Source organism: Scardinius erythrophthalmus, assembly GCF_964197995.2.
Source record: "Scardinius erythrophthalmus genome assembly, chromosome: 7".
Lineage (NCBI taxonomy): Eukaryota > Metazoa > Chordata > Actinopteri > Cypriniformes > Leuciscidae > Scardinius > Scardinius erythrophthalmus.
In genome coordinates this window covers 20,918,823-20,941,204 of record NC_138227.1, presented here as the reverse complement: position 1 = coordinate 20,941,204, position 22,382 = coordinate 20,918,823, and the positions used below count along the sequence as shown (strand labels likewise).

General features: G+C 40.6%; 1 protein-coding gene across 1 annotated transcript; it reads left to right on the top strand.

Annotated features, from left to right (window-relative positions):
• Positions 1-9,177: 9,177 nt before the first annotated feature.
• Positions 9,178-22,075, top strand: foxn1 (forkhead box N1; the record flags this gene model as incomplete). The annotated part of the gene is made up of 8 exons (XM_081371534.1): positions 9,178-9,300; positions 10,038-10,361; positions 10,677-10,784; positions 15,903-16,021; positions 17,266-17,362; positions 17,808-18,015; positions 20,235-20,699; positions 21,807-22,075. 8 exons carry the CDS (start codon positions 9,178-9,180, stop codon positions 22,073-22,075), a joined length of 1,713 nt encoding a protein of 570 aa, XP_081227660.1.
• Positions 22,076-22,382: the final 307 nt, after the last annotated feature.

Genomic DNA, 22,382 nt, shown 5'->3' with positions numbered 1-22,382 from the left:
ATGGGGGCGAGTTTGGTCTTTTCCCAGTTGACCCGAAGACCCAACTGGCTGATATGCTGGAGCAGCAAGTCCCTGTGCTCGCACAACTGCTCCCGAGACTGAGCTAGTATCAGCCAGTCGTTGAGATAGTTGAGGATACGAACACAACGCTCTCTCATGGGACTAATGGCCGCCTCCGTGACCTTCGGAAAGATGCGGGGCGACAGGACCAGCCCGAAGGATAGGACTTTGTACTGATATACTCAACCCTCGAACGCAAAGCGCAGGAATGACCTGTGTCGCGGGAGGATGGAGACATGAAAGTACGCATCCTTCAGGTTAATTGCTGCAAACCAATCTCGGGGACGGATGCATTTGAAAATGCAGAAGCTTGTAAAGGGCCCGATTCCAGACTCGCAGGTCCAAGATTGGCAGTAACCCACTGCCTTTCTTGGGTACAATGAAGTATGAAGGACTGTTGAAGCCGGTCTTCATATCGGTGTAAGGGACCGGCTCTATCGCATCCTTTGCCAGTAGGACTGTGATCTCCGTGTGCCAGACACGGGCACGTTTGCTCAACACCGAAGTGTAACGAACACCACTGAACTTGGGCGGATTCCGGCCGAACTGAATTGTATAGCCGAGTCTGATGGTGTGGAGGAGCCAGCTGGACCGGTTGGGAAGCACTTTCCAGGCTTCCACGAACCAAGCCAGGGGGACAAGAGGCACCACAGACGTACCTGGGGTGGGGCAGCGAGGTGGATGACAGGGACCTGACTCGGAAGACCCGGGGGTGGCCCGAAGAGAGGTCTGATTGTGCGGTGCAACACTTACCTGTCTCCAGAGGTCGGCAGGGGGTGTGTGAGAGGGCTTAATCGGATCCTCAAACTGCACCTGGCTGCCAACTAGCGTTGCAAGAGGGGGTTGAGGGTGGCAAGGCTTTACAGGGTCACACACTGCCAGTCTGGCCCTCTTGGGACCCAGGAACAGAGGAATTTGCTCTTTCTTTGAAAATGTGGGACGAACAGAAACAGAAATAAAACAAAGATTCTCCACTCGCCCATCCGGGGAAGGGAGTGGTGCGGTCACCATCTCCCGAAGAGCTCGTTCCTCCATCCCTGGGTGGCCTGTCTCAGGGATGCTTGTGCTTACGCTTGCCACCTGGTCTGGCAGTGACTGAGACGGGCTGGGCGGCCTGCCTGTGGCTGGCTCCACACTGAGGCCTGGGTGAAGGCTGCTGCTGCAGCCTAGCGGGAGCCAGAGCACACAGGGGAATGACTGCGGCAACACTGACAGGGGATGGTGCTTCCTGTATCAGTGAAGCACTCACTTCTTCGCCCTCTAACCAGCCATCAAACAAACAAACACAAAGAGAATGCTGTTAAAACAGCAGTTGAGAGCTCAGAAGCTCGTGATCACCGCTGCACTCGCGCTGTAGAACCACCAGCACCAGGAGAGCCTTCCAGAAGAAGCACCGACACACTCGCTCGTTGAAAGTATCAACACTCTTCAGAGACATCGACATGAAGACTGGTCGGCTCCGAAGCGAAAGACAAATGGTGCGTGCATCCGCTTTAGTATTTATACAAATGCAAATCTCGCACGCCAATGTGCATTTGGCTCATTTTATCAATACTTGAAGATGACAGGCTCCGTAATCGTGATCCCAATCAGTACGGTACGTCCAACTACGTTGAACATGACCGAACTGAAAGGGAACAATAATATTAGCAATAACATATCGATTTACTGAATAATTAAGTTAACCTAATTTCTTAATTTATCTTTGTTAAGAAACCTCATTGCTTAACTGGCTACTCTTTGCTGTCTCAGACGACGACATATTTTCCTGCTGGCCACTGTAACTTCTGTTGGTTGCAATTCACAGCCTCACCTCTAGATGCCGCTAAAAATTACACAGTGCACCTTTAAGATGCGTTTTGGTCGATCGTATCTCAAGTACACGAAGCAGACACATACCCGTTTACACCTGGTGTTTTAATCCGTCTCTATTGTCCACTTTCGGCCACTTCTGTCCTGATGTCTTTGAGCGGAGGGTCTATGGAACAAACAGAGAGTAGCAGCTTTTATTTCTGCTCTGACAGCCGCATATACCATGCCGAACGTAGTGAGAAATCAGGAATGATGAAGGAACATTGTGTTTGGTACATTTTTCATCTTCAAACCGAACTTCAGACGGTCTTCAGACGACAAAGTTTAAGTCCCGTCTGTCTAGCGTTCTTCCCATAATCTTTACGCATTTGCTCAGTGCGGCCTTTTGTGGCTGCTTGAATGCATTCGACCACATAAAAGTTTACTCTATGAAAGCAATCCGGTCGAATGTGTTTTCGACTACCTCTCGAAGTAGTCAAAAGTGGACAAGCTCAAAACTTTTTAGATCCTGTTTACATCTGTATTTAGTGCTTCCACTTTTAATAATATTGGAAAGCATTTTAATAAATGCTTTATAAGTATTTTTCATTGTTAATAGTTGACAAATGCTAACAAATGGAACCTTATTGAAAAGTGTTACATTAAAAGCAAACAAAACTAAAACAAATGAAAACAAAACTTTAAAGCAAATAAAACTAAAAACAAACAAACAAAACACATGTGATTACTGAGTATTATTTTTTGTTGATGTTTAAAAAAAAAAAAAAAAAAAAAAAAATGAAACAAAAGCTAGCTAGCTAGATAGATCTAGATTTTCTTGTGCTTGGTCATGTCCCCTTTTCCAGCTCCAGAGACCTTGATTGGTTTGGACCAAGTGGATGGGACAGAAGGCAAATCCTTTCATGTAAAGAGATGAATTGAGTTGATGAAACTGGGTTGAGGTAGACTATAGGCACTGTTAACCTCATGACCCTAACTCATCTGGACTGATCCAGCAGCCTGGAAACCACATCCTCTCAGTAAAGTGATAACTGCGCAGGTTACACAACATCATAAGTTCTCTTATAATGTTGCCGGGTTTCTTCTGTGTCTATATGGGATGCGTTACGTCAATAGCAAATTGAACCCACATGATCAATGATGTTTTTTTTATCAATTTTTGGCATGACATTTTTGCTTTGATTACATTTCTAAAAGATAATTTAAAATACCAAGTCATAAGACGTAAATAGAAATACACACAGTTGTAAGCCATAAAATCTATGTAAACATCTCACCTTCGGGTGACTTCAGTTTGGAGCATACAGTACATGATAGGGAAAAGGTTTAGAAAGGTTCTTCCAATCATCAACATTTTCTTGCTCACTACCAATACTTATTGATTTTCAGCACACTACAAAAGGAAAGGGTATTCTTTATGTGTGTTTTATTTTTTTTGTGGGAAAAGACTAGAAGATATGTCTCCATCAAGTGTGCTTTGTTGTGCCATGTCCTGGTGCCAAACTATTCATCATGATCAGTTACACCATGGCAGGGCTTAAGGCATGTTATTTCAAGGATTTCTTTGCAGAACACACAAAAACAAGACTAATCAAAGAGGGATTACTTGAAACTTAATATAGTAATGTATTGTTTTGAACAAGTACTGCTGAAACATGCCATTTTCTGCATATTTAGTGCAATCTATCTATCTATCTATCTATCTATCGATCTATCGATCTATCTATCTATCTATCTATCTATCTATCTATCTATCTATCTATCTATCTATCTATCTATCTATCTATCTATCTATCTATCTATCTATCTATCTATCTATCTATCTATCTATCTATCTATCTATCTATCTATCTATCTATCTATCTATCTATCTCTATCTATCTATGACAGTTTCTGCAATTTTGTCTCATTCCCTCTATAGTTTCGATTGCCTTATGAACAAACCCCAAGCAGCAGTGTAGCATAATCACTTAACTGAGCGATTCCCTTTTACTATCACTATTTTTGCTTCTCTCCACCCTTCTTGCCATCTCCCATTCACATTAGAATATGATTTTAATACAGCAGCTCAGGAGGGCCGTGGTTCTGCCTCCCAGGTTCACTAGGAGGGTAGGGGAAAAATTCACCTGCATTGACATTCATTTTCCCTCCCTCCCTCGCTCTTTCTCTCTCACTCTCTAAAGATATCTGTCTCAGTTGTTTTTCTTGTCAGCAGTCAGTCAGTCAGTCACTATAAAAGCAACTCGGAGAGAGAGATTTCTGAAGAGATCTACAGCCGGTTTGCAGGTATCTGTGTGGACTCTGACTGTCTTAGATTTACAACTTGGGCCTGGAAGCACCGCACACAGTGGTAAGTGGTTTTTTTTTTTTTTTTTTTTTTTTTTTTTTTACTTAAAATGCACTCCAAAGTCATCTCTGCAAGCTTTAATTGTTCTGCATCTGGTACATACTAGGATCAACATTGTGATAAGGTTTCATTGACAGCTAAATAACATGCTAGAAGAGATAGATCTGAGCTAAGGTGTACACACGTGTAAACATCTGTGGGATCTTACTTTTCATTTACACAGATATTATTGTACAACTGTTTCCCTTTTGGCACCAATAAATAAGGCATCATAAAATGTCCCTCAGGCTCCTTGTTAGGCTTGTCTCCACCTGGATGAAATCTCCGCTGAAATTCATAAGAGAAGAAGAGAGGGATACAGAAGAGAGAGAGAGAAAATGAGAGGGCAGGGCAAGGCAGGTGCAGCAGGGTTGTTTCCCTCTGGGTGCTGAAGTTCGGCAAAGTGCCCATTCTCTCTGGGTTATGATTATGGATGGGTCTGATATAACATTTAAAAAATGTTCTCATTATGATCCCAGCTGCCAGTCACCCAAGTGTGTGTAGCCGTGCAAACACGTGTGCACATGTGTGTATTGGAAAACCTGTTGCAGCAGGTCTGTCCCCTGTGGGTGTGTGGCTCCCATAGGTTGGCTGGGGGCCAAATGGACTGAGCCTTTTACAAATTCCCTGTTAAAATCTCAGAGCTGAGCTGAGATTTATTTTACAAGGCGCAAGCAATTAGATGAATGCGATTCATTATTTAATGAGTAATGTTACAAATGTATGATCACAGATATGGTTTCCATCTAGCAACCTTGTCATACATTCCTTAAGTCTTTTTTTTTCTCCATCAAAATAATGCTGATGGTTTTATATCCGTCTAAGTAATTTGGACAGTTATTAATTCACTGATCAGATATGCAAGGTATATGTGCAAATAGATAATGACAAATTTTAGTAATTAATGATAATCTTGTATTTATTGTCATATTTAATGTTCATATTTATATTTAATATAAATATTATACAAAAAACAATATTTATATTCAATGTTTTATTAATATTTATTAGGGTATGCTGTTAACAACTTAACAAGTATTTCTGTCAGGTGCAGGGTTTAACAACTTAACAAGTATTTCTGTCAGGTGCAGGGTTTAGTTGTATGCTTTCTAATTTCATCACATCAATCACATTTTATCAATGTTTACAATACACACTAGTATTAATCCGATTTTCAGAAACCTTCATTATAAGATTCGCAAAGCTCAACGTTTAAAGCTCCAACAGCGTTCCTGGCACCAATGTTTTTCATCTCTAGGATTTCCATTTATGCTGGACAGTGATCTTAAATCTCTAGTGTGCATTATAAATGACATTATTTACTCACCCTCAAGTCATTCAAAACCTTTATGATTTTCTTTCCCCTGGGGAACATAAAAGTAGATGTTAGTCAGAATGTTGACACTTCTTATTTCCACATAATGAAAGTACATGGTGACCAGGGGCTGTCAAACTAGTTCATATTATGTGTCTTGTAAGACTTGGAATGAGTTCACTAGAACTTCTTTGGATTTGGACTACCTTTTTGGACCTTTAAAATAATAATAATAATTCTGACAGCTCTGGTCACCATTTACTGTCATTGATTGGAAAACAGCAGCATCAATGTGCCTTTAGAAAGGATTCTTTATTTAAGGAAGTAAAGTACTGTTTTTTTTAAACGCTCAGATGTGTTTCCAATGAAGTGGAGTGAAAGTGCTATTGTAGACATACGGGAAGAAATCCTACCAATTGCTTGATGGATGACGGTGTAAAGGAAGAAGCACAGTCCATTTGAAATGCCACTCAAGTGTGGTGAGAGTGCACGGGTGGGGCTGTATAGACATGCAAGAGACCAGATCAAAGTGAGATAAATGTGATCATATTGAGAGAGGAAGGAGTCTTGAAATGAAGTACTTTTACATTTATACCTGTTTCAGCATTTTTATTCTTACTCGCTCTAGATGATCTTTTCAGTCACACACACACACACACACACACACACACACACACACACACACACACACACACACACACACACACACACACACACACACACACACACACACACACACACACACACACACACACACACACACACACACACACACACACACACACACACACACACACACACACACACACACACACACACACACACACACACACCCTGGTTTCCATGTTTTGTGGGCACTTCTCCTAGACGTAAAGATTTTTATACTGTACAAACTGTATATTCTATGCCCTTACACTAACCCGACCCCTAAACATACCCATCACAGAAAACTTTCTGCATTTACATTTTCAAAAAACATCACTTATAAGCTGTTTTCCTAATGGGGACCAAAAAATGTCCCCACAAGGATTTTGGATATTGCATCTTTGTGGGGACATTTTGACTAGAACATTTAAACTAGAACACACATGCACACACACTTTATCTTATTTTTTATCTTGTATTAGAGGATTATATAGCATGGCTTACTGACCTCAGTCAGCATTCTGACCTTTGCTCGATGCTAATGGAAAATGGAACATGTTCATCATGTGAATTTTCTAGAGCTTCTCAATATATCATATACAAAAATTGTGCATTAAAACTTAAATAGCGCACAACACAATCAACTATTATTAAATATAACCTTTAAGAACACACTTTTTTTTTTTTTTCTTGCTTTAAGCAATTTTTGGTTGAGCCAAAAGTAGTAGTTAAGCTCTTTATGCAGAATGACCCATGCAGGAATAAATTAATATGCCCTTTTTTAAGTAAAACAAGTAAAACTTTAGCTCTATCCCAGTGGATGAGCTTTAACAGGAGCAGGATCTCATTTGATACCATTTTAGACTTGATTAAACTGACTCTGACATTTTAACTTGAATCTAATCATGCAGTAACTACTTCCTATTGGCTAAACACTCCTAAATAAGACTCACATGACAAACATTTTAAAACCATCAGTTTTATTTTTTTATAAATCACATTTTTGCTGTTTAAGATTTATATGTATCCATTTTACACACTATATTCAGAATATACATTTATGCATTCAGTAATTGTATTTATTTTGAGTCTTTGTTCAGAACATAAGCCTACTGTATATTTTGTAATATAATTGCTTTAAATTAATATTTTTTTATCTTACCTGTATCTCATCTTAAGGATTCCGCTAAGAAAAAAATGTCCACTATACAAAACAATTAGTTTAGCGACAAGACGAGCACAGCAACACAACAATATATGACAATATATGAACCCATATGAGGCTGGACTGCAGATGACCAATCAGAATCAAGTTTTCCAAAGAGCTGAGTAAAATTTTTGAATTACAAAATGTAGTTAAATAATTGTTTACAGTAAAACAGACTTCAAAAAAAACATATACTTTAAAATTATATGTAGCATAAAATCCAGTTATCATGCCTCATTTGCTTGCCTAATCGTTTAAACACATAAGAACCCAATAACCTTTTCGTGTATACTCAGCTGTTTTCTCTCAAGAGTGGAAATGGCTTGTATCTCGACCGTAACAGGTCAAAGGATCAGTTTAAAAGTCACAGTGATAAACCATAAAGGCCAGCTCAACTTCCTCTCCAGTACTGAATTACACTCTATGTTTCAGATGGAGCAAAACTCCCCCATCTCCATTTCATGTCACTAACACACTTCTGCTTCTCCTTCATGGTTTGTTGGTGATTTTAATGAGTTTTTGGCTCAAACAGCACTGTCTGCTGACAGTAAAAGAGAGTAGCCTGAATTTCCAGGAATACCAGATACTTATGTGGCCTTGTGTTTTACCTGTTTATAGCAGCCAGGGCAATGATATATACAGCATTTTTCACTTCAACAGGGAACATGGACCATCAATGTTATGGAAAATGCTTACTAGACAGTTGAAAAGGGATTTTCAATACAGGCAGTTACACATAGACTGTAGGTTTGCCCAAAGGCCAAATAGCTTGAGAGATAGATTGTTTGGAGACATGGACATGGACCCTATTTTAACGGTCTGAAACGCAAGTATCAAACGCGAAACGCAAGTAACTTTGTGGGCGGATCTCGGGCGCTGTTGCTATTATACCGGCGGGGTAAATGACTCTTGCACCCGACGCAAATCTAGATTGGGTTGGTCTGAAGTAGCTACATTACTCATGGGTGTGGTTTGGGCGTAACGTGAAATAAACCAATCAGAGCATCATCTCACATTCCCTTTAAGAGCAGGCGCGTTTGTTCCATGGCGGATTGCTATTATAACGGCGGATTTGCCAGGCGCGGATTAAACAGGTAAACAGGCGTAATAATTTTGGTAAATGTGTAAGCTAGATTTATGCCTATTTTTCACATCTTCATGGACACACCACAATGATTTCCCTCGTGAGGAATATTTTTCCTTGTAATAATGTATGGTTTGCAAAAATGGCAACTGCTGTGTCTGTGTGTAGATGAGAGAAGCAAAGTGTATGCGCGTTATGCACACGCGATGGCCAAGCATGCGCCCTTAAAATAGCATCTGAACGCCACTGAAAACGCGCCACTGACTTTAGACTGGGTTTTTCCGGGTCTGTGGCGGAATTGTTTTCTGGAACTGCAAAATAGCACCAGGGAACGTTTGCGCTGGAACTTTTCGCTGAACCGCCCCCGGGAGCGCAAGTTCATTCCCTAATTTACCGACGTGCGTCTGTCGAGGGAAAAGTCCGCTGACCCTTGACAGGTATTTGGCAAGGGTCAAGCTGACAATTCATATCTTTAAAACCACAGCCCCTGACACTTTCTTGTAAATGTTTGAGGGTACATTGTGCCGTGTTTTACATGCTTTAGCTTACAGTAGCTTAAGGGATCACATTTGCATATTACATCTATTTGATTTATCTTTCTATCTACAAATAAGGCTAAAATCCTGATGAACTGTTGTGTTGTTTTAAAGAGGCAGGTTGAAGGGACAATGTCCTCTGAGTCCCAGGGCCTGTCTTTAAGCAGCAGCAGCAGCTCACCAATTCCTTCTCCTTGTGAACTACACTCCTTTGACCCTCTTGGGTCGCCCTGCTTTCAGATGCCAGAGTCACAGGTATTAATAATTTAATTTATTAATTTTAAAACATTTGTTTTAATCAGTTTAGAAACACAGAACGATAGATAGATAGATAGATAGATAGATAGATAGATAGATAGACAGACAGACAGACAGACAGACAGACAGACAGACAGACAGACAGACAGACAGACAGACAGACAGACAGACAGACAGACAGATAGACAGATAGATAGATAGATAGATAGATAGATAGATAGATAGATAGATAGATAGAAAGATGATGGATGGATGATTTATCTATACACTGTTCTGAAGTTGCCGCTTCTTAGAAACCGCTGCCTGCCATCTGCTCTCATTACGACAGTGTCATAATTATTACATTTTGATGAGGACATGAACCTCCGCACAAGGCACTATTCAAGGACAAAAGACCCTGTGGCAGAAATAGAAGAATTTCATCCTGCCTTTTTACCAAATCATTTTGATTAAATATTAATTAATGATGGCCCCTAGGGAAGGCTGTATGTCACATTAAATGCTTTTATGGGCTCTTTAGCAGATCAAAGATCTTTATGTGCTACTGCATTTCCACTTGGAAAACTGCTTCATGTTAAAGAGTGCATTAATTACAAATGAAACTGCAGCGTTGCTTTACATGGAACAGCCTAGGTGTTGCATATATTAGGCAATTTAGGTTCTAGGAATTTCATATTGGTGAGCTAATATGCATGTTTTATAGTGTTTTTGCATTATTTTGTTGTTCAATCTAGTGTCACCAGAGCAATGTTGGAGAGGGGTTTGCACCATACTCCCAAAGAAAAAGCGTTCCCTACAGGCAGAAGAGTGCTATTTCCGAGCGCTTTCGTAGACACAGTATAGACGGAAGCCCCGTTGAACAAGAGTCTGGCCTGACGGAAAACCATCACTACCATCCTTACAGACGTCAATGCAGCGAAGGGGCCATCGGTGAGATTCAAACCTTCAGTTGTCTCAGAAGACCTGGACTGGCTGGGAAACTCACCACGGCTGATGGATTGGAGGAACAATCCTCTTGGAGTCCATTAAGCACTAATGTGGAGACAACTAGCATCATGGTGAGACTGAGTGATTGTTTAAACATAAATTTTAAGATTTCTTGTTCAGATAAAAAAAAAAAAAACATTTTTAAAGGAATTTGCACAGTATTTAGTTCTGGTGGATTTCGTTTAAAAGGGCCTTCAAGGTTATATATATTACCTTGAAGGCTCTTTTAAATTCTTGCCAGCATATTTAGGCCAGAGGCAAAAGACATGGAAAGAAGAAGACCTGCCAGGCAGATGTGAAAGCAGATGTCCTTATTACACTTTCTAAAGAAGCATTAACATATGATATGTTAGAACTAAGTAAATCATGGTCTGCTCTTGGGGCAGGGAACTCAACACTCCTACTGTGAGCCTCAGATGAGCTCTGAAAATCCTCCCGACTACACATCAGTTAACCATCAGACGTACAGTGCCATCAGTCCTCTACAACATCAGGTACTCCTGAAAGAATGTGTGATATACTGATTATATACACTACCGTTCAAAAGTTTGTAAAAACATCAAAAGTAGTTTTTTTGTAAAGTCTCATATGCTCACCAAGTTTGCATTTCTCATTTCAGGATTATTTGAAATAGAAATCTATTGTGACATTATACAAGTCTTTTGATCAATTTAATGCATCCTTAGTGAATAAAAAAATAAACTCTTACTGACCCCAAACTTTGAATGGTAGTTTATATGTAAATTGATATGACTACTGTAGGTAAACTTTTAAACTTCTAAAGGTAGAAATGATCAAATGATAACAGGTTTCGGACACATGTTCAGTCAAAACATTGGCAGAAAGTTCTACTACATCCCTAGACTGACAAATAACAAAGATTCGCTCTTGATGAACATGGGTGCAGTATGTAATGGAAACTTAAAAATTAAACAAGCAAAAATAATTAGTGCTGTCAAATCGATTAATCGTGATTAGTCGCGATTAATCGCAAATATCAAACGTTTGTGTGTATATATACAGTATATATATATATATATATATATATATATATTTATATATACACATATATAGATATATATGTATACACACACATAAACATATGTATATACACTCACCTAAAGGATTATTAGGAACACCTGTTCAATTTCTCATTAATGCAATTATCTAATCAACCAATCACATGGCAGTTGCTTCAATGCATTTAGGGGTGTGGTCCTGGTCAAGACAATCTCCTGAACTCCAAACTGAATGTCAGAATGGGAAAGAAAGGTGATTTAAGCAATTTTGAGCGTGGCATGGTTGTTGGTGCCAGACGGGCCGGTCTGAGTATTTCACAATCTGCTCAGTTACTGGGATTTTCACGCACAACCATTTTAGTCAGGTCCCAAAATAGATAAATAGCCCTGGATAAGATGCAGTAGGCATTTTTGAGGAAAAGTACTTCAAGTGTTGTTTCTATGTGATTTTTAGGTGCTGAATCCATTTCTGCCGTATAACAAGTTGTAAACATCAGTGTTTTGGCATAAACAATAAAAACAAAATGGCTGCCAAAAAAAAAAGTTTTAATGCATTTATTGCACATTAGAACTAAAACTATGCATTCTCAGAATATTTAAACATGTAAACAATGAAAAAACAACATTAACATGAAAGGGATAGTTTTTAATGGCTGCTGGAATTATGCCAAGGAACACTGGGAAGCATATATCAGTGGAAATATGCAATTATGCCCAGCCCGAAGGGGGGGACTTGGAATACACATGACCCCAGGGGGCTGCATATTGAGAATCACTGGGGTGTCCAGCTGCAGGTGGAATATTTCAAACCCAGGGGTGGCAAGGTAGCTTGCCGAGGGAAAGACACATGCTCAGAGAGGCTTACAGTGGACTACACACGTGGGGGTCGCCCAGAGGCCGTGTTAGGTGTCGCCCAGCCTGCAGATCTACATATGTTTGTTAGCGAGGCGCCATGCGCTAGAGCCCAAGAGGATGCCACACTCCGGGTGGAGCAGGCCGTCACATCAAGGGGGCATGGTCGACCTTGCTGCTGGTAAGCCAAAGCAATGGCGTCCACTATCCAGTGAGACAACCTTTGCTTGGAGAGAGCCTTTCCCTTCAGCTTCCCACCATGACAGACAAAGAGCTGGTCTGAAGTCCTGAAACAATGCATCCTGTCTACGTAAGTATGGAGGGTGCGTACTGGACAGAGCAGTGCCAAGGCTGGGTCTGCGTCCTCCAAGGGCAGCGCTTGCAGGTTCACCACCTGGTCTCGAAAGGGTGTGGTGGGAACCTTGGGCACATATCCAGGCCGGGGTCTCAGGATCACGTAAGAGTTAGCCGGTCCAAATTCCAGGCACGCTTCGTCACCCGAAAATGCCTGCAGGTCCCCTACCCTCTTGATGGAGGCCAATGCAACCAGGAGCACTGTCTTCATTGACAGGAACTTAAGCTCCACTGATTGCAAAGGCTCAAAGGGAGCACTCTGCAGAGCAGTTAAAACCACAGAGAGGTCCCAAGAGGGAACGAGAGGAGGGCGAGGAGGATTCAGTCTCCTCGCTCCTCTCAGGAAACTGATGTTCAGGTCGTGCTTTCCAATGCACTTACCATCAACTGCATCATGATGTGTGGCAATGGCGGCACCATACACTTTCAGGGTGGAGGGAGACAACTTTCGCTCCAACCCTTCTTGCAAGAAGGAAAGCACGACACTGATTGGGCCTTTCGTGGGTTCTTTAAGTTTAGAAGAACACCAGTTGACAAAGAGGTTCCACTTCAACGCATAGGCATGTCTCGTGGACGATGCTCTAGTCTAGCGGAAGTGATGGTAGCCACCACCGCTGGTGGTAGGGTACTCAAACCTGCCTCGTCCCGTCCAGGAACCACACATGGAGGTTTCAAAGATCGGGACGAGGGTGCCATAGGGTGCCCCGTCCCTGAGAAAGCAGGTTCTTTCTCAGAGGAATTGGCCAGGGAGGTGCTGTCGCGAAGAGTACTGGTTCTTGGAACCAGGTGCGGTTGAGCCAATACGGGGCAACCTAAATTACCTGCTCCTCGTCCTCCCTGATCTTGCGCAAAGTCTACGTAAGAAGGCTCACTGGGGGCAAAACGCATACTTGCAGAGGCCCCGCGGCCAGCTGTGCGACAGTGCATCCGTGCCGAGCGTGCCCTTGGTCAGAGAATAAAACAGGTCGCAGTGGCAAGAGTCGTGGGAGGCAAACAGATCTACCTGTGCGTCCCCGAACTGATCCCAAATCAGATGAACCGACTGGGGATGGAGTCCCCATTCTCCAGCGAGAGGCCGAAACTGAGACATATCAGCTGCACGGTTCAGGTCTCCCGGGATATAAATGGCTCGAAGCGACCTCAGATGCTTCTGACTCAATATGAGGAGGTGGCAGGCGAGTTGCGACATACGGCGGGAGCGCAGACCACCTTGTCGGTTGATGTACGCTACTGTGGCGGTATTGTCTGATCGGACTAATACGTGCTGACCCCTGAGCAACGCACAGAAGCGGTGCAGGGTGAGACGTACAGCCAGCAACTCGAGGCTATTGACATGCCAAAGGCGCTGGGGTCTTGTCCAGGAGCCTGCGGCAGCATGTCCATTGCACATGGCGTCCTAGCCCATTATGGAGGCATCTGTTGATACAACAACATGCCAGGAAACTCATTCTATGGGCACTCCAGCCCATAGAAAACTGAGGTTCGTCCACGGGGTGAAGGCCATATGCCCCAGGAGCCTCTGAAATTGTTTCAGTGGAACCGCACTCTTGCCCTCGAACTGACGAAGGCAAATTAGCAGTGACTGCGCGCGCACGCTCATAAGCTGCACGCACATGGCGACCGAGTCGATTTCCATACTGAGAAAAGAGATCCTCTGCACGGAGCAGAGTTTGCTCTTCTCCCAGTTGACCCGAAGGCCCAGACAAGCTAGGTGTCGCAGCACTAGGTCCCTGTGTTCACAAACCTTGTCTCGAGAGTGAGCTAGGATCAGCCAGTCGTCGAGAGAAACAAGGGCTACCTCGACAACCTTCGTGAAGACGCGAAGAGACAGGGCTAGCCCGAAAGGGAGAACCGCGCACTGGTATGCCTGCCCCTCGAATTATATATATATATATATACTGGTATGCCTCATTTGCATATGTAAACATGACATTTCAGAAAACTTGTAATACAAAAAATGTCTGTCTCTATGTAAGTGAAAAACTGGAAAGGTTTTATGGTGATATCTATAACTTAAAATTTTTACCCTATCCACCTGTAGTGTTTTGGCTGTGAATAATGCACCTATTGTTTCAATGACAATTACAAGAAAATGGGACCCTTATTTCAATGTTATACGGTGGATCCTTATTCAGGAGACATTGAACTTTCTAAAAATGTGGTATAACAACTTTTCCTCAAAAATGCCTACAGGGTTACACAATCTTGAAGATTCGGACCTGACTATTTCTAGGGTTTACAAAGAATGGTGTGAAAGGGGAAAAACATCCAGTATGCGGCAGTCCTGTGGGTGAAAATGCCTTGTTGATGCTAGAGGTCAGAGGAGAATGGGCCGACTGATTCAAGCTGATAGAAGAGCAACTTTGACTGAAATAACCACTCGTTACAACCGAGGTATGCAGTAAAGCATTTGTGAAGCCACAACACGCACAACCTTGAGGCGGATGGGCTACAACAGCAGAAGACCCCACCGGTCTCCACTCATCTCCACTACAAATAGGAAAAAGAGGCTACAATTTGCACGAGCTCACCAAAATTGGACAGTTGAAGACTGGAAAAATGTTGCCTGGTCTGATGAGTCTCGATTTCTGTTGAGACATTCAGATGGTAGAGTCAGAATTTGGCGTAAACAGAATGAGAACATGGATCCATCATCCTTGTTACCACTGTGCAGGCTGCTGGTGGTGGTGTAATGGTGTGGGGGATGTTTTCTTGGCACACTTTGGGCCCCTTAGTGCCAATTGGGCATCGTTTAAATGCCACGGCCTACCTGAGCACTGTTTCTGACCATGTCCATCCCTTTATGACCCCCATGTACCCATCCTCTGATGGCTACTTCCAGCAGGATAATCCAGCAGCACCATCTCACAAAGCTCCAATCATTTCAAATTGGTTTCTTGAATATGACCATGAGTTCACTGTACTAAAATGGCCCCAACAGTCACCAGATCTCAACCCAATAGAGCATCTTTGGGATGTGGTGGAACGGGAGCTTCGTGCCCTGGATGTGCTTCCCACAAATCTCCATCAACTGCAAGATGCTATCCTATCAATATGGGCCAACATTTCTAAAGAATGCTTTCAGCACCTTGTTGAATCAATGCCATATAGAATTAAGGCAGTTCTGAAGGCGAAAGGGGGTCAAACACAGTATTAGTATGGTGTTCCTAATAATCCTTTAGGTGAGTGTATATTATATTTACATAATTACTTTTGTTACATGCAATCAATCGCGATTAATCGATTTGACAGCACTAAAAATTATACACTAGTTTTTTTTTTAATCACCAATAATTACACAAATAGGCATTTATCACTCTACAGTATATTGTCTTCAACAATTTTTAAATTTAAGAGAGTTATTTTGTGTGTATGTACTGTCTCTAGTTTTACTCTTCAAGAGGAATAGACACGGTTTCTCACTACTATAGCCAAAGCCTCTCATCACAAACATCTCAAGACAATTCTGCCCAGACACTCTACCCTAAACCCGTCTACTCTTACAGGTATGTATTTGCACCTGTATTATCTAAGACATATTTTCAAAAATAAATCATTTTCTGAAACGTCATCATAAATCTGTTAGTTCTAGTCTCAGGGCCCAGCATATTATACAAGTACCGTGTTTAAATGTTTGTCACTTGCTTGAGCAACATAATAGGCCGATATAAATTTATAAAGTGATGAATGGAATAACACATTTATATATGAAGAGTTCAGGTGCAAAAACCTCTAAGTGCCATCTGAAATTTTCTTCTAGAATGATAATTTTTATCAAGCTCGTATATTTAAGTTCAGTAATTTCACTTAAATGACAATTCATAGGTAATTTTCATTGCCATTTAAGTGAAATTACTTAACTTAAATATACGAGCTTGATAAAAATGATCATTCTAGAAGAAAATTCTAGATGGCACTTAGAGGCTTTTGCATCTGAACTCTTCATATATTGTATTAAACGTGAATACTTCTATGAATAATAGTGTTACTGTATTGTGTATTGGCGCCAAGTGACTGAGTGATTCATGGAGAAAACACTGATTTGTTCAGAAATGTACAACATAACTGCCATTCTATCTAAAATGTTAATGTTTTAAATGTTAAATGCAATATCTTGCCATTGATCTAGTGTAAATATGTGCAGCTTCATACAAAAAATCATAAAAAATCCAATATCCAGGATTTCAAAATTCAACAATTTTGAGTTTTATCTAAGACATATTGAGCTTTGAGCTTATTGAGCATTGAGCTTTCCTGTAGCTCTAACTGTAGAGCATTGATGCCTGCAACGCCAAGGTCATGGGTTTGATTCCCAGGGAAAGCATAAACTGATAAGAATATAAATGTGTAACTTGAAATGCATGGATAAAAGCATCTGCAAAATGTAATATATCAAATTGTACTAATTAACTGTATTAAATGACGAACAACAAATATTTGTTCATCAAAATGTCTTATAAAACTGATTTAATCAATACAGATATAGTTACAAATAAAAAAGTATAACTCAACTGCTAGACGACATCTGTTATGAAAAGACTCAATTATTTACTAAACTGCATACTAATAAAATATATGTAAATGCAGTGCACTTTCACTCTGGCAAGTGCCAGCCAAGCGCATAATATGTAAAAGCATAAAAAACATGGTCACAACTGACAATACTCCCAAACAAATCAAAATAAACCAATGCATCTCAATAGTCATGTTTAATTGGTGATTTTTCATTGTTAAATATATTTGTTTGCAGTATTCTCATCTTCCTGGCTCTGAGGAATAGCAAAACGGGCAGTCTACCAGTAAGTGAGATCTACAGCTTCATGACGGATCATTTCCCCTACTTCAAGGTAAACTGCACTACCTCTTCTCAGAAAAAATTCTACATCTAATATACACTGATCTACAGTGAACAGTTATAGAAGAGGCCTGTTCATGAGGAATGTAACAAATACAGAATGTAAACAGATTTGTTCCTGTTATGGCATGATCTCTATATGCCTGATCTTTTAATTCACCCTCCTCTTGGCGCTGTGCTGGTAAAGGGATTTACAATGTGACATTATGTTGGGTGATCATTAGGTAAACATGCAGATTCGTACCGATCCAGTGTTGAGTTCACTGAGGGAAGGGTTGTAAGAAAGATATTTCTTTATTTCTTTAGAGAACTGACTGGTACAATCTCTGTGTTAGATTCATTGTTTTTCGGTGCACACCCTAGAATACCCTTAGCCACTGCCTCGCAACAGTTTAGCAACCACTTCACAACCTTAGGTTTTTTCTGTGATTCCTCAGACAGCACCTGATGGCTGGAAGAATTCTGTCCGACACAACCTCTCTTTAAACAAGTGCTTTGAGAAAGTAGAGAACAAGAATGGGAACTCCTCTCGAAAGGGCTGCCTGTGGGCCCTGAACCCAGCGAAGGTAGAGAAGATGCAGGAGGAACTTCACAAGTGGAGACGTAAAGATCCGCTGACTGTACGGAGGAGCATGGCCCGACCAGGTGCGCGTATTTGTTTGCCTAATCCTAACCCAACCCCCTAATCCTAACTATACCCCCTTACCTAATCCTAAACCTACCCATATCCGGCGAGGGTCAGAATTTGGCACAACTCCAGTCCTACCTATACGCAAACTACTCAAGGGCCCCCAAACCACCACAGATTATTTAAGTAGCATGTGAACATATTTTTTTTAATGTCATGTGGAAATGTATTTTTCCGAATACTTAATGATTTATATTTATTTAATAACTGTTTTGGACTCGGACATCATGCAGTGCGGCTGAAGTGTAGGACCGGCACTGAAGGTCCCATTTGTTGGTGTGTAAGTTAAAAGTGCAAAAAATGTCCCAGATTACCCAAATTCACATATGCGATATGATTCTTGTGAATGTATTTTATGCTTATGCTCACCTGCAGTGTTCAAAACTCAAAAATGCTAAAACAAATGATTGAACATTGTATTTATATACATTTCTGTTTTAAGAGAGAATAATGAAAGGCATTTTATTTGAGCCATTATATATTTATATAAAAAAATTGCATGTATTTATTTATTTAATGTTTCAGTAAAAGTATATACTGTTTGGGGTACGTTTTTTTGTTTTTGAAAGAAGTCTCTTACGCTCACCAAAGCTGCATTTATTTGATCAAAAATAGAAAAACAGTAATATGGTGAAATAGTATTTCAGTTTAAAATAACGGTTTTGTATGTGAATATATTTTAAAATGTAATTTATTTCTGTGACGGCAAAATGAATTTTCAGCATCATTATTCTAGTCTTCAGTGTCACAAATTAAGTTATGTGTAATAATGTGAAATGACACAGGGAAAAAGTATTGAACACATGAAGAAAGGGAGGGGCAAAAAGGCATGGAAAGCCAAGACAACTACTGAAAACTTACAGTAATTAAAAAGCAATCCAGACCCCTGTTAAATTAATAACAGCTGGTTCAGTCCCAAATGATGGCCTACAAAAAGGTCTCATTGCCAAGGTGTCACACAAGACACATCTCATGATGGGTAAAAGCAAAGAGCTGTCTCAAGACCTTCGCAACCTAATTGTTGCAAAACATAATGATGGCATTGGTTATAGGCGCCATTCTAAGCCTCTGAATGGTCCAGTGAGCACTTTTGGGGCCATAATACGGAAGTGGAAAGACAATAATTTCACCATAAATTTGCCTCGACCAGTGCTCCTCGCAAGATTTCTGATAGAGGAGTGAAAACAATAATCAGAAGAGTTGTCCAAGAGCCAAGGATCACTTGTGGAGAGCTTCAAAAAGACCTGCAAGATAGCAGGTACTGTTGTCTCAAAGAAAACAGTAAGTAATGCACTCCACCGCCATGGCCTGTATGCACGCTCACCACGCAAGACTCCATTACTGAAAAAAAAGCATGTTGAAGCTCATTTAAAGTTTGCTGCACAACATTTGGAAAAGCCAGTGAAATACTGGGAGAATATAGTGTGGTCACATGAGAGCAAAATTGAACTGTTTGAATGCCATAATACACACCATATTTGGAGGGCAGTGCACATTACCCTAAAAACACTATACAACTTGGTGTTGGCTCTTGGACAACTCTTCTGATTATTCTTTTCACTCCTCTATCAGAAATCTTGCGAGGAGCACTGGTCGAGGCAAATTTATGGTGAAATTATTGTCTTTTCACTTCCGTATTATGGCCCCAAAAGTGCTCACTGGACCATTCAGAAGCTTAGAATGGCGCCTATAACCAATGCCATCATTATGTTTTGCAACAATTAGGTTGCGAAGGTCTTGAGACAGCTCTTTGCTTTTACCCATCATGAGATGTGTCTTGTGTGACACCTTGGCAATGAGACCTTTTTGTAGGCCATCATTTGGGACTGAACCAGCTGTTATTAATTTCCACTGACAGGGGGCTGGATTGCTTTTTAATTACTGTAAGTTTTCAGCAGTTGTCTTGGCTTTCCATGCCTTTTTGCGCCTCCCTTTCTTCATGTGTTCAATACTTTTTCCCTGTGTCATTTCACATTATTACACATAACTTAATTTCTGAACTTATTTTTGTTTGTTTCTTTATATGTATGGCTTACTTGGGTTGTTACCAACATCTGGTGAAAATTTCATGTCAATAGCACCTTTGGAAATATATTTACTGAGAAAAATGATGACGTGTTCAATACTTATTTCCCCTGCTGTATATTGATAGTTCCCATTATGCTCATTGTTTTAGAGGAGCTGGAACGTCTGCTTGGGGAGAGACCTGAAAAATTGAAGACTCTTGGAGCTCACTTCAGTCTACCAAGCAGCCATACTCATTCTCAGTCCTTAAGAGTTGCCATGCATCCTGCCTACGGACACCAACCTGTCCATGAGACTAGTGTCCTGCATCAGAAGTCTCTCTACAGCCCTTTACCCTCTCAAACGGTCGTCCCGCCTCCCCCCTACTTACCTCCAGACACTTTAGCTTTCCCTTACTACTCCCCAGTCACCCATCAGCCCAGTGCTGGGCACCCCTCCAGTCCCAGGACAGGCAGCTTGGATTCCCCCTTACCAGCACACACCCCACCAAGCTACAGCACCGCCCTGCAGGCTGGTCACAGCACTACAGCGAGCATGCAGGAGCTTCTGCTGGATGGAGAAATCAGTAATGATGTTGATGCATTAAATCCCAGTCTCACAGATCTACAATTACATGGTAAGATTGAGTTTGAAAAAATGATTCATGTTTGCAGTGGTTGAGCACTTTTAGCTGCGTTCACGCTGTCAGTGCAGTGATTATTTGTGTATCTCATTGGAATCTGATCTAAATTATTGTATCGCAACTGTTTAGATCAGATTTGTGTGTCCCGTGGCACCTTTTTTCTCATACCAATTTTTTCGACTCTGTTAATTATGCTATAGAATAAAATTGCCATACTGTATATTCAACTGATATTACACTTATATTTCATAAATTTAAAATATACTGTAGTTGTACTATAAATGTTTTACCGCTGTAACTTAAATATTTACTGGATCCATTGAGGATGATCTTATAGGGGTCCAAGCTGTGATATTAACGTTGTCCAGTAGAGGGAGACACAGGATAAGAAATATTTTAAGCCCAACACTTTTCTATCTATTTCCATCCATTTGAATGGAAATACATGCATTTATTCATTTGTGTAACTATAGTGTTGGTGACAGTAAATAATTAAATCTTTAACTTTTTAGACCCAAATAAAACAATTGTTTCAAGTTGCCAGACACAATTAAATATATAAAATTGTCTTTTCATTTTAAATGGACATCATTATGTCTTTTTTACTATAAAATAAACTTACTATAAAGACATTTATTGTTGTGGTATGAATTATAAAACACATTTGTGCGTTAAACTGTAAGCATATAACACATATAGAAATAAATGATAAAAATGAAAAGGTAAACATGTTTCAGATAAATAAGGTTTTGAGCTGCAAATTGTCTTCACATTCATTTGAAATTGTCCTGTGACATCGTGATAAAAAAAACAAACAAAAAAAAAAAAACGGTTTTGAAGACAGAAAAAGCAATTTCCACAATTAAAAACTATATTACATTAGGGACACCTCCATAATTATATATATATATATATATATATATATATATATATATATATATATATAAACCTGGATATTTAAAGTGCACTTTTTCTTTTTGGAATTTTCATTGTGAACACACTACTCGCACTACTTAAAAACATCATAGAATAGTGCATACTTGTGCAAATTGGTATGCACCCCTGTCTATTGATGTTCATGTTCTCTGTCTTTGTTTAAAGGGAATCTTTGGGAGGAGCTAAGGAATGACAGTCTCGCTCTGGATTCACTGGTAGTTATGGACACAACCCCTTTCCTACCCCAGCTCAGTCCCAGTCAAGTACGGAATAGCGTGGGGGTCTGCGAGGGTCTAGCGGAGACTGAAGGTGGGATGCAGGGCAGCGTTTCTGGGCTGTATCTCAGCGGGCTCTGCACAACCGCGTTCACCAGTACAGACAACATGTCAGCTCTCCTTTCTTCTTCAGGAAACACTCCCATTCCTCTTCTATGAGAAAGTTACCTCTGTGTAGCATCCCATCAAGCCAATCTCTACTTTTTCCAAAGTAGAAAAGGTTCTATTTTTGAATGTCTAAAATGTGTGAATTCTATGCTGAATGGTGCGCTTGAGTTATAAAAATGACATTATAGCTTTAATGTTTTTATTGCATAAATTCCATCCCAATATCCAAGGCTCCCATTCCATTGTCCACAACAATATTCAAAGACCCCATGATTTTTTGAGTCATTTACTGGATGAGGGTTAAGGATACATTAAAAAAAAAAAAAAAAAAAATGTTGTACACACAACATGTTGTTCT